The 16,600-nt window shown below is 48.7% G+C and overlaps 1 protein-coding gene across 5 annotated transcripts in view; it reads right to left on the minus strand.

The window, feature by feature from the left end:
- Nucleotides 1–16,357, minus strand: part of FBXO31 (F-box protein 31) — a 45,789-nt gene extending 29,432 nt beyond the window's left edge. For 2 of the 5 annotated variants that reach the window (XM_030849138.2, XM_030849137.2), the window contains exons 1-2: nucleotides 2,139–2,310; nucleotides 1,393–1,464 (exon numbers count right to left, since the gene is read on the minus strand). In XM_030849138.2, coding sequence (XP_030704998.1) covers nucleotides 1,393–1,464; nucleotides 2,139–2,166 — 100 coding nt within the window. In that variant the 5' untranslated portion in view covers nucleotides 2,167–2,310. Of the gene's footprint in view, nucleotides 1–1,392; nucleotides 1,465–2,138; nucleotides 2,311–16,008 lie in introns of those variants that run through there. The other 3 variants (XM_030849133.2, XM_030849132.2, XM_030849134.3) reach the window with 3 other exon arrangements.
- Nucleotides 16,358–16,600: the final 243 nt, after the last annotated feature.

Here is a 16,600-nt window from a genome sequence, read left to right on the forward strand (position 1 = left end):
ACAGAGCTGACGCTCCGCAGAAGTCCACACTCTACCTGTGCGGGGGATGCGGGACACAGGAGGAGAGGCGTCTCCCAGGGGGACTCTGAGAGCAGCAAATCCACTGAAAAGAGGGAACACAGCAAGCGACACCAACGAGCAAGCCCCTGACACTGGAAGGAAGCCTCCAGCACGCTGGCTCCCACCCAGCAGCCTGGCACCCGGGAAGTCCCTCCATCCTGAATCACAGGTTTTTCCGAGCAGGAGCCCAGTCCCCAGCCTCTCGGTGTTTAAGTAAGAAGCATCATCTGGTCTAGGTGTTCAGGGCAGAACTGGTGCAGAGTTCAAAAGAATGTGTAAGCCAGGGCTTCCCTGGTGGCGCAGTGGTTGGGAGTCCGCCTGCCGATGCAGGGGACACGGGTTCTTGCCCCGGTCCGGGAAGATCCCACATGCCGCGGAGCGGCTGGGCCCGTGAGCCATGGCCGCTGAGTCTGCGCGTCTGGAGCCTGTGCTCCGCAACGGGAGAGGCCGCAACAGTGAGAGGCCCGCATACCACAAAAAAAATAAAGAATGTGTAAGCCAGAATCTACCAAGCTGGTTTTAAGATGAACACTTAAGGTCCTTTTCAGAGAGGTCAACAGGTCAACCTCAGGCCAAAGAGGAGCGGGCCATCGTGATCCTTCTTTCCCCGTCCTTTACTACCCAGCCCCGAGTGTTAACAACACACGCCACACCCCGCCGGGCAGGGACAGGCGGGCTGCTCCCCGCGGGACGGTGTGCCCACTGCCCCTGGGTGATGTCAGTGCCAACGGACACCCTCACAGCCTCACGCAAAGGGCCCTGAGGAAGGGCCAGCAGAGAGGTGCTTGGGGTCGGGGGCTCTAGGCATCACGGAGCATTGCTGGCGACTCTGGAAAGCAAAGGGGCGGGGACAAGAAATGGGGGCGCTGGGAGACTCAACGTGCCTGCAGGAAACAAGCCAAGGAAGGGCCGGGGCTGGTGCGGTCAGGGTGGCGGGGAGGAGCCCTGGCAGCTGTCACGGCTGCATGTCACAGTTGCTCCTGGTGTCCACGTCTCCAACCAGGCTGCGGGCCTGGGATCTAGAGAGACGGGCACCTCCAAGCACACCAGAGTTGTTTCCAGGGCAGCCACGTTCCCCAGAGGAAAGACACCTTCATCCACCTGCGCTGCAAAATCAGGGTCATGATTCACTCAGAAGGGGAGACGAGAGCCCCCGACCTTGTCAGTGCTGTTACTACCAGCGCTGTCTCTACAACGTCAAAACTGAACTTAAAGCGTATCTGAGAACACACCTGTGGGCTGAGGGCCATGGACTTTTATTTTCCGTGGCTGATGTCTCTGAGCACCTGCTTCTGGAACAAGTTAACAGAAGATGGTGACAGATTAACTTACACTTCGCGTAGACGTCTCGACAAGACACGCCCGTGATCTCCAGCTTCCGCAAGTTTTCACAAACGCCGTACTCTGCAACAAGAAACGTTTGCTGGAAATTACAGTCAAGAAGTCATAAAGCAGCAGAAATATTAATAGACAGACGTGCGGGTGGGGGTGGAGCAGGCACGCCTCAGCCTTGGCCTTGTCTTCTCCGCCTGACCCTTCTTTCACTGTGGAGGTTTCATGGCCCTTCTCCACAGTCAACACCCTCACTCACCAATGAAGCCACTACTCTATTTTTAGGCAACTCCACTCCGCATGAAATAGCAACCTGCCATGTCTATTCTGATAAGCTCTAGAAACCTAATCGCTCAAACTCACAACCAGACACCCTGGTTTATGACCACGGTGTGGCAGAAACTCAGAGTCTGGAGACGATGCGAGTTCCCATGGAAATGAGACCATCACTGGTGTCAGGGTTCCACGAAGGCCCCCCTAACCCGCTCCTGATTCTGTGAAACGAAGACACAGCTGGGGCTGCCCAGGACGGCCTTGAAGCAAATCCCTGACACCCACCTCCACGGCCAGCGCTCTGCCCCACCTCCGGGAGAGAAACCCAGGCGTGGAGAGGTTGGTGACTCAGCAGTCCTTCCAGAAGGGGGACGGCAGTCTGGCCAGCAAAAGGCTGTCCACCTCATCACATCACAGACCCCACCCCGGCCCCAAGGCCTGGTCTTTTCAGTGGAATGGATGATGACACTAACCCAACGCTTCTGCGAGGATTTTGACCATATCCAAGCCAAGCTCAAGATGCAGACGGTGGAGAAACCAGTTGGGGCAAGGCGGTTAGCACCTGGCAAACCTCCCTGAGATGGGCCTGCCCGACGGTGCTGCTTCCCCTGTTCCACTGCCGATGAGCAGACCATGGCCTTGCTCGTCACCAGACAAAAACACACGTTTTATCCTCCTGCCAGGAAGAATGTGGACTCCACTCTGGAGTGTTATGCAAGCTACAAGAACGTGTCAGGAACTAGATAACAAAATGTGCTTGTTTGTGACCTTGGACGGGGTGACACCTGCATGTCACATGAGTCACCAGCAACTGAGAGGCCCTGGTTTGTCAAAATCCTTGCAGACCATGCCAGGGACCAGCTGGAAGGGCCACTCCCGCCCTTGTTGGCGACCAAGCTGCAGCTGGTCTACCTGTGCTCTTGAGAAGAGCTCTGCTCCACAACGAGCTGTCTTCATGATTCCCCGTCTGCTCTGGGATGTCCACCACAGCCAGGTGGCCCTCCTGACGACCACAGTGGCTGTCACCACCTCGTGTGCTCTCCATAAACAGTGTCCTTCCCTCGCACCAACCAGGCACTCCAAAACCGTCACCGCACAAGACTGGTGCCTCGGTTTGTTTCCTATGTCATGCTAAAGGACAGGTCCTCTCCCGGTTCCAGCAGTGACCAGCGCACGGGATAGATGAGATGCACCTCTTGCTGCCTTGTTGACGAGACAGTTTGGGAGCCGGGGTACAGGTGAGGCGCGGGGTAGTCTTCTCTGAACTGCGCGCTTTTGTGATACACGTGGACACTCTGCCGGTGAGATGCAGGGCACAGACCCAAGGCGCGTCCGAGTGTGCCCCGGCGGCCTGCAGCACACTGAAGCAGCAGTGTTGCCCCACAGCATCTGCCGACCCAGTGGGTGACTTTCGCATCTGAGCCCAGCGATCCTCCGACCTGCTAGAGACAACGCACCACGTCCCAGCACCCGCTCAGACTTCCAAGCGATTCTAAGGGTTTTAGCCAGGATGACCAAATTGTCAAGAATCTCTGCACATCGTGTCAAGAAAAGGTGCTGATAATATCACACAAGAGATGACCCTGCACAAGCAGACAAACCATCCACAGGAACGCCACTAGCAATCAGAAGAACAGCAAAAACATGATGCAGTGCTCATAAATACAGCAATGCTTAGTGGGTTTTTCTTAATGTTCCCAGAAGATAATAAATTCACCGAAGCGGAACAATGTCATTCTGACCCAACTGCTCCTTCAAGAAATGTTCAGTATTTTTCACATGATGGAAAAATCTTTTTTTTTTAAACAGTGGCTCAGAACAATTCCACATACTCTGACTGTTCCATAAACCTTCCCATAAGTCATCAGGGAAAGTGCCCTTAAAATAGCATTAAGGCCAGTGTACATGCAGAACCACGGATCCTTCCCCCTAGAAAAACTCACCAGTGTTAACGCCATCCTACCCAAGACCAGCATTAACGCCGTCCTACCCAAGATGGTTAAAGTTAGCACAGCAAACCGTGCTGCCCACAGCTGCTTTCTAAGTGCCAAATTTGGGTTGCAGGCTGCCGATTCAAATACTTTCCTTGCTAATCTATGACATAAAGTAGCTTGTGAAAGTCTGTTTTCAAAGTGTCTACTCCAAAAATGGCAGCAAGTAAAAAGAAAGCTGGGAAGGGGGAGAAAAGTGGGTCAGCTGGACTTGAGGAAATTTAAATTAACCATGGAATTACCATATGATACAGCTATATCCTATTTCTGGGTACGTACCCAAAAGAGATGAAAGCAGACACTCAGAGATGTTTGTACACCCATGTTTACAGCAGCACTACTCACGATAGCCAAGAAGGGGAAGCAACCCAAGCGCCCACCGATGGTTGATGGGCAAGCAGAACAGGGTCCATCCACACGATGGAATATTATCCAGACTTAAAAAGGAAGGAGAGGGCTTCCCTGGCGCAGTGGTTGAGAGTCCGCCTGCCGATGCAGGGGACACGGGTTTGTGCCCCGGTCCGGGAGGATCCCACATGCTGCGGAGCGGCTGGGCCCGTGAGCCATGGCTGCTGAGCCTGCATGTCCGGAGCCTGTGCTCCGCAACGGGAGAGGCCACAACAGTGAGAGGCCCGCGTACCGCAAAAAAAAACCACCAAAAAACAAACAAACAAAAAAAAGTAAGGAGAGTCTGACACCTGCTATAGCCTGGCTGAATCTTGAGGACGTTTTGCTGAGTGAGATAAGCAGTCACAAAAGGACAACATTGTATGACTCCACTTATATGACGTCCCTATAGAATAGCCACATTTCACAGAGACAGAAAGTAGAATGGTGAGTGCAGGGGCTGAGAAAGGGAAAACGGGGAGTCAGTGTTTAATGGGGACTCAGTGTCAGCTGGATAAGACGGAAAGGTTCTGGAGATGATGGGGGTGACGGCTGCACAACAATGTGAACATACTTAATATCACTAAACTGTAGCTTAAAAATGGTTAAAGTGGTAAATCTTATTTTGTGTATATGTTACCACAATAAAAAAATTAAGTTGCCACTTCAAATACTCCAATCAGAAAATTTCCAGAAAGCTATTGAACAAATGTTTTGCCAAGACGGAAAAAGAGCCCAGGAATCTGGGCCAAGTCGACACTGAAGCTCCATCCTCTGGTGACCTGACTGCCAGGGGCGCACTTCCTGTCCAGTGAGGTCAGTACTGTGTGACGGTCGTTACCGAAAACCCCTGCACCCAGAGCATGTGTCTGAATGTGCAGGAAGTCTATTCAGTCTCTGCGGGTGGGAATGGGTGAGAAGAGTTTTCTCTCTCCCTCTTTTCCACTCTCTTGTTCCTTAGGAGTACCTAAGGAATACATGCTGCTTCCTGAGGTTCCTTCCCTCGAAGAGATTAACGGAGATTAACAGAGGCAGTATCTGTGCCAGCCGTGGCTGAGATGTGCACGCTTTCTGCATCGGAATGGAACATGACAAAGTTAACATCATAATTCTATGCACTGCACCTGCCTTGGTACCTGCAATTAGAGGGAACTTAGCCCCATGCTCCCCATAAATGCCACTTATAAGGGTCCCTGCCACGTTGGAAGGGCACAGCACTAAGACAGTGTCTGAAGCAAGCTGGTGGGCACACAAGATAAGGCTGGAAAGGGGGTGGTCTCCTGGTCCTGCCAGAGCCGGGAGTCCACAGGAAACGCAGAAGCACTGAAGAGTCTCAGGTAGAAAAGCAGCCTGGACTGGGTAACCTGTGGGTGGAGCCAGCGGAGACACACCTGGAGATGCAGGTGGGGGGTCCCGTGAGGAGGCCACTGCACCACCAGGTAAGTCAGAGGTGGCAGGAAAGGATGGGGGAACCCAGCTGGAACCCAGCTGTGGCCTCCGGCAGGCAGGAGAGAGTGGGAGAAGGAAGAGTGGAGGAGCGCTGCGGGCTTGTTTCCCACCTGCTGTAAACTCACACCGTTTTCCAAATAAAACCAAAAGGCAGTATTGATTGCAAATTTAGCGCATTTTTGTTTGCACTAAGTTAGGGAATAATTATATCCCTTAATAAAATATGGTTAAAACTTTACTTCCGAGAGACTTCCCTGGTGGTCCAGCGGTAAAGAATACGCCTTCCAATGCAGGGGACTCGGGTTTGATCCCTGGTGGGGGAACTAAGATCCCACATGTCACGGGACAACTAAGCCCACGCACCACAACAACTGAGCTCGCGCACCTGGATGAGAGAGCCCACAGGCCACAAACTAGAGAGCCCACGCGCCCTGGAGCCTGCACACCACAACTAGAGAGAGAAAACTTGCACGCCACAACTAGAGAGAAGCCCTCACGCCGCAAGGAAGAGCCAGCGCCAAAGTGAAAGATCCTGCGTGTCGCAACTAAGACCCAACGCAGCCGAAAAAATAAATAAATAAATAAAACCTTTACTTCTGAGGCTGATAAAGGAGGCAGAGGCAGGGGAGGGAGCTGGTGGGGAGGGGGCTCTGCCAGGCTCAAGGGTGTCAGGCAACTGGCCCCCAGGCTTCCTGACACAACTGTTCCGAGGACACCCCTGTGACAGCACAGTGCCGCTTCCAAACCCCTGTGTGTCCCCTAGCTCGCTGCTTTCCTTAGCTATTACTATAACTGCATGAAATGCCTTTTTTTTTTTTTTTTTGATAATGTAGCAGATCTGGAAAAACACTGTGCAGCCAGCTCATCTTAGGATGGGAAGAATGTAAAAACCAAAACCTGGATACAGCCCATAGGCATCTCCTATTCAACACCTAGAATATTCGGGATGCTAACCAATAGTTCCCAAGAACAGCTGACAGCACCTACATACTCCACGCGACTTCTTCCCAACCAGCTCCACCCCTACAAAGATGAACAGTCTTGGTGCCAACAGCAGCCTCGAGAAGCCTCGCCCTGCCAGCCAGAGGACGCTGACCCTGTCCAGCTCCACGACAGGTATCCCTGGCCAAGGGAGCCCCACTCCAGTGGAAGCCCACCTGTCATGCCCGGACACTTCTTCCTAGTGCACACACACCTGCTCGGTCTCGCCAGCCACTCGTGAGACCAGGAGGTAAGCAGAGTCTGACTCTGCCATCACCTCGCCCCGGACCCCTTCTCAGATTTCAGACACTTCCCGACTCCCCACTAATACTCCTCATACAGGCTTGGCTACTCTGGGTTTCCTCCCCTGTCCATCACCACTGGGCAGACAGTGAGGGTGTCACTGGCAAAGGATGCTGACTCACGAGTTAGAGCCCAGGCCGCCTCCTGACCGGTCCTGGCTTTCTCACAGGACACCTGTTCCTCCAAAGTCCCAAAGATGCCCTTGTATTTGCACACTCTTTCCAGCCAGAAAGACAAACCAAATGCATTATGTAATCACTTTGTAAACACAGCGAAACAGTGAAAATGGCCCATCAGTTCTTCCTGGCAAGGCAACCATATCTGCCCAATTAAGCAAGGCCAAGGGGAAATCTTCACTCGGTGCTTTCTGGGGGCCAGGTCCATTTTCCAGCTCGCTTTTGTAAGGTTAGCAATGTCCCTCAAGAGGCACCGTTTTCCTTTACCCTCTCCTACTTCGCTAACTGCACGGATGAGGTTTCTCTGTGAAGCAGCACATGAGATTGGACTTCCAAAAATACAGAGACTGTAGTCCTGACAAGAGCAAAGCGGAAGAAAAGGATAAATGTCCCCCTACGATTCTGAGATCCTGCTGTACGTCCAGGAGAAGAAAAGGATAAATGTCGCCCTACGATTCTGAGATCCTGCTGTACGTCCAGGAGAAGAAAAGGATAAATGTCCCCCTACGATTCTGAGATCCTGCTGTACGTCCAGGAGGGGGCCTGCTTTCCTCTTCTCACGGCTGAGGCAGGTATGCTTCTCCTACCTCAACACCGCCCACCCCAGCCCCAAAACAGGAAGGCTCAACAAGAATCATAAAATATGCCCAAAGCCGACTTCAAAGCCTACGACTTGCCCATTTCACCTCTTCCCAAGACGACCCTTCCAATTTCAGCCATGGTTAACAAAAGCCGCATTTCTCACATTTCACATCAGCACATCAAACAGAATAGAAAGCGTTTTCTTCTGCATGCAAATACAAAATTAAATATCGGTTTTTAACTTCCCATTTCTGTCATAAAGCTCATACATTTTGGGAAAAGGGTATTTCTAATTATGATGGAATTGAAGCCCACTTTAGACTCACAAGTGATCAAAATATTATACAAATATTATTCCAGGTGTCATTAAAACACTTACCATCAAGGGGAGAAATGGACAAATATATATTATAAATTCAAAACCTCACTCTATGTCTCAATATTTAAGAGTTTGGTGTAGAAGGGAAAACACACGTGGGAGCACTTCCTTTGCATTTCCTTTGCTTTTAAATGCTTCTTTTGTTATTATTTGAATGTTCTGATTTAGAACCATGGTCTGAATTTTCTAAACACCTTAGCCTCAGGTAGACCGGCCAGCATTTAAAAATTCACCAACTAAACAGTGAAATGTTAACCAAAAAAAGCCTCCTCTCGGTCAAAGACAAAGAACGAACTCGGCTGCTATGCTATGCTCTGAGAAACGATGGCTTATTTATAGCCCCACATGCCAGTAACTGCAGGAGGCCTGAAGCCAAAGGAGGGATGCAGCAAAACATTGCTGGGCTCCCGACGCCGCGCCCACGCTGCCGGCTGGGGTCGCTCTGGTTTGGTTTCCTGTAGGAGGGGGAATAGCGCCTACTTGGTGTATCTGCCCCCAAAACAGGAACACAGATTGGGCTTCTCAGTAGCAACTTTCTTTCACCCGCCCCCAGAAATACCACCTGAAAATAGTTAATCAAATAGCTCCAACAGGCAGGAGGCTCAAAAGACCAAATTCTATAAAAACAACTGATTATTATTGTTGACTTATTATTGCTAGGACACTGAAAATTGTGAGATTCTCATCAAGCGCTATAAAGCCTTCTCATTTTAAGTTTGTAGCGTCCCTACGCCCCCCCGCCCCTGAGTCATCCTCTCATTTTATGAAGAGCCACTGACATGCTCGCCCTGCCCATGCCCTGGAAGTCCATCACAGCCCCAAACGCTCTGAAACAATAAAACACAGGTGCGTGGCACCCTCCTCCCTGTGCCCCTTTCTGTGGCTTGTCTTCTCCTCTGGGAAACCCAATTATCAAAATACAGAAAGCAAACGTGTAAACACTGAGTAGTAAACGTGCAGACTCACTAACGTCTCACTCACCTTCCTAAGACACTAACAAATGGAAGCACCATCGTGCCGTGTCAGGGCCGGACCTGGAGCTTCTGGGCCAGGAAGCCTGCTGGGCTAGGACCACCCAGCTCCTGCTCACCAAGGCTGAGGGCACTGGTTTTTGCCTCTGTGGACATGACTTTGGCCTTAACACCCACCATAACCAAATGTCTAGTTCAGGATGGAAGAAGTCTGGGGCTCAGGGAAATAAGATCAGACTTGTCTCACATGCGACTATTCTTATACATATTCCAGTCATAATTAGACTAACCCTACGAGATGCCTATGAATTACGCACGGAACTGCCAACCATCCAATGTTGGACCCAGATGAGCTGGAAATGAAAGCTACCAGAATGAACTAGTGAAACTGAAGACCTTCATAACCTCGGGACAACAATGATTACTTAAACCCGAAGTTAAAAGTGCGTAGCTTTGATTAACGCTGTAGCTTTTGCAGAAGTCACTTTGACTAATGCAGTAACTTTTGCAAAAGTCACTGTAAATGAAGTTAAAAAGCAAAGGGTTATTGACTATGAGAAAATGTTTTGCGTATATTAAACAGAAATCGACCCAGGTTAAATAAATAAAACCCGCAAATCAATAAGAAAAAATAACGATAGAGAAAAAGGGCAAAGATTAAGGATACGCGAATAAGAGAAATCCAAATCGCCTATAATTTTATTTCTTAAATGTGCATCTTCATGAGTTATCAGCCGTCTGCAAATTAATATGAGATGCTGTTTCTCACCCAGATTGACACAGATTTTTAGAAATGAATCATTCAAACTAGAAAGAATTCAGAGGACACTGGATTAAATGAGATAACTTAAAGAACCCAGACCACAAAGACAGCTACTGTGTAAACAAACACAGAGCATTCCTGTCACTTTCGGTGACTTGCCTGTGCACACCCTCGTGACAGGTGTGCAAAGAGGAAAATACAACTATGTTATATTTGGAGTGAAGAATCACTCCAAAAAAATAACTGGTCAGTATCTAGTAAAACTGCAAATCTCACAGCCCACTACCCCGGCAACACCACTTCTGGATATATTCCTTAGAGAAATTTACAAATTTATCTGCGTCTGAAGACACGTAAGAGCTTCTTTGCTGTAACACTGTGTACACTGTATGAAAAAAATTAAAATGAGCAAAGAACACATGTGGCCTCTTCAAATTATGAACCACCACATAGTGTTCAAGAAGACTGAACCAGACTTAAATATATTAACATGGACAGAATTTAAAAACACAAGTTGACAGGGGGAAAAGGCAGATGCACAATACTTATGGTATGATATATTTCTTAAAATTAAAGTACCGTAAAACAATGTTACACATTGGGGATGTTACAGGAGTATGTATATACAAGTAAACTCAACCCACAATAGTGGTTGCTTCTTGGGAGTGGGAAGGACAGGGGTGATCAGGAGGGACTTAAATGCTGCCTGAGAGGTTTTCTTTCAAAAAAAGGTAGAGAATTCAAAAGCAAATATGACAGAAGACTTAACTGTTATTTACTGGGGATGACTAGGAATATGCCTGTTTTACCATGTCTGTTTTTCATTTTCTTAATTTCTCAAAGTGAAAATTCTCCTAGCTGCTAAGCCACCTGGGTGAAGAAGAGACCTTGATCCTACCATCACAGTGTCTGCTGTCCCAGAAAAGCTGAACTGAGAAGCACAGAAGGAGGCAAAGAAGGACTGAAGAGTCCTTCCCTGTCTGCCCCCCAAAGTCTTTCCACATCTTCGTGAGGACTTTTTATGCTTCCACTAGCAATTCTAAGAATTTGCCCTGAGCTGTACCTCCAGTTAATTTTACTATGTGGCATACCTTTGAGTTTTCTGATTATACAGAAGTCTTCCGTTACTCTCTCTTGCTACATACCTTACAGTTTCCCCAGAGACAACACCCGGAGACCACCACACAGGTTTGGCTGACTGATGGAGAAACTCCACAGAGCACAAAGGAACATCTGTGATGAACCTGGGTCTCACAGGTGTACAAAATACAAAACAAAGCAAATGAAAAGGTGGAACTCTCTTTGCCTCTATTTTAAAATGTCAAAAGAAACTCACTTGCCAAATAGATGACAAAAGGTTAATACTGCTAATATTCAAAGAAAAGAGAATGAAAAGAAATGAAGACAGTCTAAGAGACCTCTGGGACAACATTAAACGCACCAACATTCGCATTATTCAGTCCCAAAAGGAGTACAGACAGAGAAAAGACCTGAGAAAATATTTGAAGAGATTACAGTCGAAAACTTCCCTAACATGGGAAAGGAAACAGCCACCCAAGTGCAGGAAGCACAGACAGTTCCAGGCAGGATAAATCCAAGGAGAAACACACCAAGACACATAGTAATCAAATTGACAAAAATTAAAAACAAAGAAAAATTATTAAAAGCAACGAGGGAAAAACAACAAATAACATACAAGGGAACTCCCATAAGGTGAACAGCTGCTTTCTCAGCAGAAGCTCTACAAGCCAGAAGGGAGTGGCACGATATATTAAAAGTGATGAAACAGAAGAAACTACAACCAAGATTACTCTACCCAGCAAGCTTTACAGACAAGCAAAAGCTAAAAGAATTCAGCACCACCAAACCAGCTCTACAACAAATGCTAAAGGAACTTCTCTAAGTGGGAAACAAGAGAAGAAAAGTGACTTCCCTGGTGGCGCAGTGGTTAAGAATCCACCTGCCAATGCAGGGGACACGGGTTCGAGCCCTGGTCTGGGAAGATCCCACATGCCGTGGAGCAGCTAAGCCCATGCACCACAACTACTGAGCCTGCGCTCTAGAGCCCGTGAGCCACAACTACTAAGCCCACATGCTACAATTACTGAAGCTCGTGTGCCTAGAGCCCATGCTCTGCAACAACAGAAGCCACCACATTGAGAAGCCCACACACCACAACTAGAGAAAGCCCGCACCCAGCAACAAAGACCCAATGCAGCCAAAAATAAATAAATAAATAAATAAATAAAATTTTTTTAATGTAAAAAAAAGAGAGAGAGAAGAAAAGGACCTACAAAAACAAACCCAAGGGTTTCCCTGGTGGCGCAGTGGTAGAGAGTCCGCCTGCCAAGGCAGGGGACACGGGTTCGTGCCCCGGTCTGAGCCTGTGCTGCAACAGGAGAGGTCACAACAGTGAGAGGCCCGCGTACCGCAAAAAAAAAAAAAAATTAAGAAAATGGTAATAGTAACATACATATCGATAATTACCTTAAATGCGAATGGATTAAATGCTCCAACCAAAAGACACAGGCTCACTGAATGGATACAAAAACAAGACCCATATATATGCTACCTACAAGAGACTCACTTCAGACCTAGGGACACATACAGACTGAAAGTGAGGGGATGGAAAAAGATATTCCAAGCAAATGGAAATCAAAAGAAAACTAGAGTAGCAATACTCATATAAAATAAAATAGACTTTAAAATAAAGAAAGTTACAAGAGACAAGGAAGGACACTACATAATGATCAAGGGATCAATCCAAGAAGAAGATATAACAATTATAAATATATATGCACCCAACAAAGGAGCACCTCAATACATAAGGCAAATGCTAACAGCTGAAAAAGAGGAAATCGACAGGAATACAATAATAGTGGGGGACTTTAACACCTCACTTACACCAATGGACAGATCATCCAGACAGAAAATTAGGGCTTCCCTGGTGGCGCAGTGGTTGAGAGTCCGCCTGCCGATGCAGGGGACACGGGTTCGTGCCCCGGTCCGGGAGGATCCCACATGCCGCGGAGCGGCTGGGCCCGTGAGCCATGGCCGCTGAGCCTGCGCGTCCGGAGCCTGTGCTCCGCAACGGGAGAGGCCACAACTGTGAGAGGCCCGCGTACCGCAAAAACAAAAACAAAAACAGACAGAAAATTAATTAGGAAGCACAAGCTTTAAATGACACAATAGGCCAGACAGATTTAATTGATATTTATAGCACATTCTATCCGAAAACAGCAGATTACACTTTCTTCTCAAGTGCACATGGAACATTCTCCAGGATAGATCACATCTTGGGTCACAAATCAAGCCTCAGTGAATTTAAGAAATTTAAATCATATCGAGCATCTTTTCTGACCACAATGCTATGAGATTAGAAATAAATGACAGGGAAAAAAATGTAAAAAACACAAACACATGGAGGCTAAACAATACATTACTAGATAACCAAGAGATCACTGAAGAAATCAAAGAGGAAATCAAAAAATACCTCGAGACAAATGACAATGAAAGCACGATGATCCAAAACCTATGGGATACAGCAAAAGCAGTTCTAAGAGGAAAGTTTATAGCAATACAATCTTACCTCAAGAAACAAGAAAAATCTCAAATAAACAATCTAACCTCACACCTAAAGGAACTAGAGAAAGAAGAACAAACAAAACCCAAAGTTAGTAGAAGGAAAGAAATCATAAAGATCAGAGCAGAAATAAATGAAATAGAAACAAAGAAAGCAATAGCAAAGGTCAATAAAACTAAAAGCTGGTTCTTTAAGAAGATAAACAAAATTGACAAACCTTCAGTCAGAGTCATTAAGAAAAAGAGGGAGAGAACTCAAATCAATAAAATTAGAAATGAAAAAGGAGAAGTTACAATGGACACCACAGAAATACAAAGCATCCTAAGAGACTACTACAGGCAACTCTTTGCCAATAAAATGGACAACCTGGAAGAAATGGACAAATTCTTAGAAAGGTATGACCTTCCAAGACTGAACCAGGAAGAAATAGAAAATATGAAGAGACAAATCACAAGTAATGAAATTGAAACTGTGATTAAAAATCTTCCAACAAACAAAAGTCCAGGACCAGATGGCTTCACAGGTGAATTCTATCAAATATTTAGAGACGAGCTAACACCCATCCTTCTCAAACTCTTCCAAAAAATTGCAGAGGAAGGAACGCTCCCACACTCATTCTACGAAGCCACCTGATGCCAAAACCAGACAAAGATACTACAAAAAACAAAATTACAGACCAATATACTGATGAGTACAGATGCAAAAAATCCTCAACAAAATACTAGCAAACAGAATCCAACAACACATTAAAAGGATCATACACCATGATCAAGTGGGATTTATCCCAGAGATGCAAGAATTCTTCAATATATGCAAATCAATCAATGTGATACACCACATTAACAAATTGAAAAATAAAAACCATATGATCGGGCTTCCCGGGTGGCGCAGTAGTTAAGACTCCGCCTGCCAATGCAAAGGACATAGGCTCGAGCCCTGGTCCAGGAAGATCCCACGTGCCGCGGAGCAACTAAGCCCGTGCACCACAACTACTGAGCCTGTGCTCTAGAGCCCGCAAGCCACAACTACTGAGCCCGCGCGCCGTAGAGCCCGTGCTCCGCAACAAGAGAAGCCACCGCAATGAGAAGCCCACGCATCGCAATGAAGGGTAGCCCCCGCTCACCGCAACTAGAGAAAGACCGCACACAGCACCAAAGACCCAAAGCAGCCCAAAATAAATAAACAAAATAAATAAATTAAAAAACAAACAAACAAAAAACCCGTATGATCATCTCAATAGATGCAGCAAAATCTTTTGACAAAATTCAACACCCATTTATGATAAAAACTCTCCAGTAAGTGGGGATAGAGGGAACTTACCTCAACAGAAAAAAAAAAAAAAACACTGCTAATATTCAACAAGCTCTTACTAATTTGTAAGACAAAATAAACTCCCTAAGAAAAAATGAGACCAAAAAACCCAAAACAAAACACAAACATGGAATTCACAAGAGGTGAAATTAAAATGGCCAAGAAGCATCATAACCATTTAGGGGGTGAGGGCTTCATCTGCATCATCCCATTTAACCCTCAAAGTCACCCTATGGGAGCAGCACTTGCCAATAACACTTGGGAAGGTGAAGCAGCATCTCCAGGATCTCAGAGCAGATAAACAGATTACAAATCAGTCTTGACCACTGAGCCTTATGGCAGAAAGAAGATGACTGACTGATCCCCTGCTGGGAAGGATATCTGGAAAGCGGCCTTCTCATGCAGTCTTCCTGGGGGTGCAAATACCAACAGCTGGGCAGTAAGTATCTAAGGTGTTATCAGCGTGCACACCCCACTGCCCACAACCCCACTTTGGGAAGTACACTCCAAGAAGATAATCTCCGAAGTTCTAAAAGGTACATGCAAGTCCCATGTAAGTCCCATGAACTCCTATAAAAGGCACAAAGGCACTCTTGACAGCACTGTTTACAAAAAGAAAAAACTGCAAACTTAAACGTCTATCAGTAAGGGACTAGTCTGTGGCATACATAGACAGTGGAACACTATGAAGCTTTTTTTATACTAAATTTTTCCAAAATTTTAAGAATGGCTTATCTTTGATTGCAGGGGTCCCGGAAGATATTTTACTTTCTTCCCTTTGTTGTCCTTCGCTGTTTGATTTTTTTTCTTACCTATTGTTTTTACCAAAACATGAGAGCTTACTGAACATCCGAGATCTATCAACGTTCAAATGAACAGAGAGACTTGAACTATGGATTAGGTAAAGCTTTCTTCCTGAGATTTGTTACAAAACTACTCACTATCCTCACTTCGGCCACCACCATCCCTGAGGGGAGGCATCAGCCCCCTGCAGCACTGCCCGGCTCCACCCACCGCTCCACAGACCAGGTCCTCGCCCTCAGGAGACACTCCAAACCCTCGGGCTCCCCTAACTATTCAAGTTCACCCTCATCGTTCCCGTCAGCTCCGCCCCCAAGGACTGGGGACCAAGGACAGACGTCAGCTTGCTCCCCGGCCTAAACTCAGCCCCAGCTCGCGTCACTGCCCTCGGCGTCCTGGCCCCCGCAGCTGGGGGACCCCTCACCCCTCTCTGATCACCCCACGCAGGCAGAACCCGGTCCGCCGCCCACCCGGAACTCCACCGCGCCCGGAACCCGCGGTCCCGGGTCTGTGGCAGGGCCCCCCGGGGTCACAGCACGCCCCGGCGGCCGGGACCCTCCTGGAGCATCGTTCCGAGGTAGGTGCCCTTCCAGAGCCCGTGGTGACCCCGCCCAGAGCTTCCCCCGGCCAAGCCCCCTCAACCAGGCCCCGCCCCGACGCACTCACCCTCGCGGCAGCGCCGCCTCCAGATGGTGTCGGTGTGCAGGATGCGCCGGAACTTGGTGCAGACCTGGGCCAGGCTGGGCAGGTCGGTGCCGGGCAGCGAAGCGAAGATCTCCACAAGCAGCTCGGGCGGCAGCTCCAGCAGCGAGCAGCGCGGGGGCGACGAGGGGCCCGCGCTCCGGCCGTCCCCCGCCCCGGCCAGCGCCGCCGCGCCCGCCTCGATGCGCTCTTCCTCGGGGTCCGTGTCCGGCTCGCTGTCGGCCGCTGCCGCCTCGGCCGGGCCCCGGCGCTGCTGGCGGCGCCGGCATCCCCGCGACGGGCCCACGCCGCAGAGGCGAGCGCACACCGCCATGCCGGCGACTGACGGCCGCCGCGCCGCCGCCGCCGCCGCCGCCGGTGCGCACGCGCCGCCAGAGAGCCGAGCCCCGCCCCACCCCGCAAGAGAGCCTATCCCCGCCCCGGTGATAGTCTAGCCCCGCCCCCTAGTGAGTCTAGCCCCGCCCCCCGGAGGATCCGAGCCCCTGCCCCAGGAAAACAAGACACGCCCCTGGGATTCGAGCCACACCTCTCCCTACTGTCAAGCCACGCCCCGAAT

Source organism: Globicephala melas, chromosome 19 (genome assembly GCF_963455315.2).
Source record: "Globicephala melas chromosome 19, mGloMel1.2, whole genome shotgun sequence".
Taxonomy (NCBI): domain Eukaryota; kingdom Metazoa; phylum Chordata; class Mammalia; order Artiodactyla; family Delphinidae; genus Globicephala; species Globicephala melas.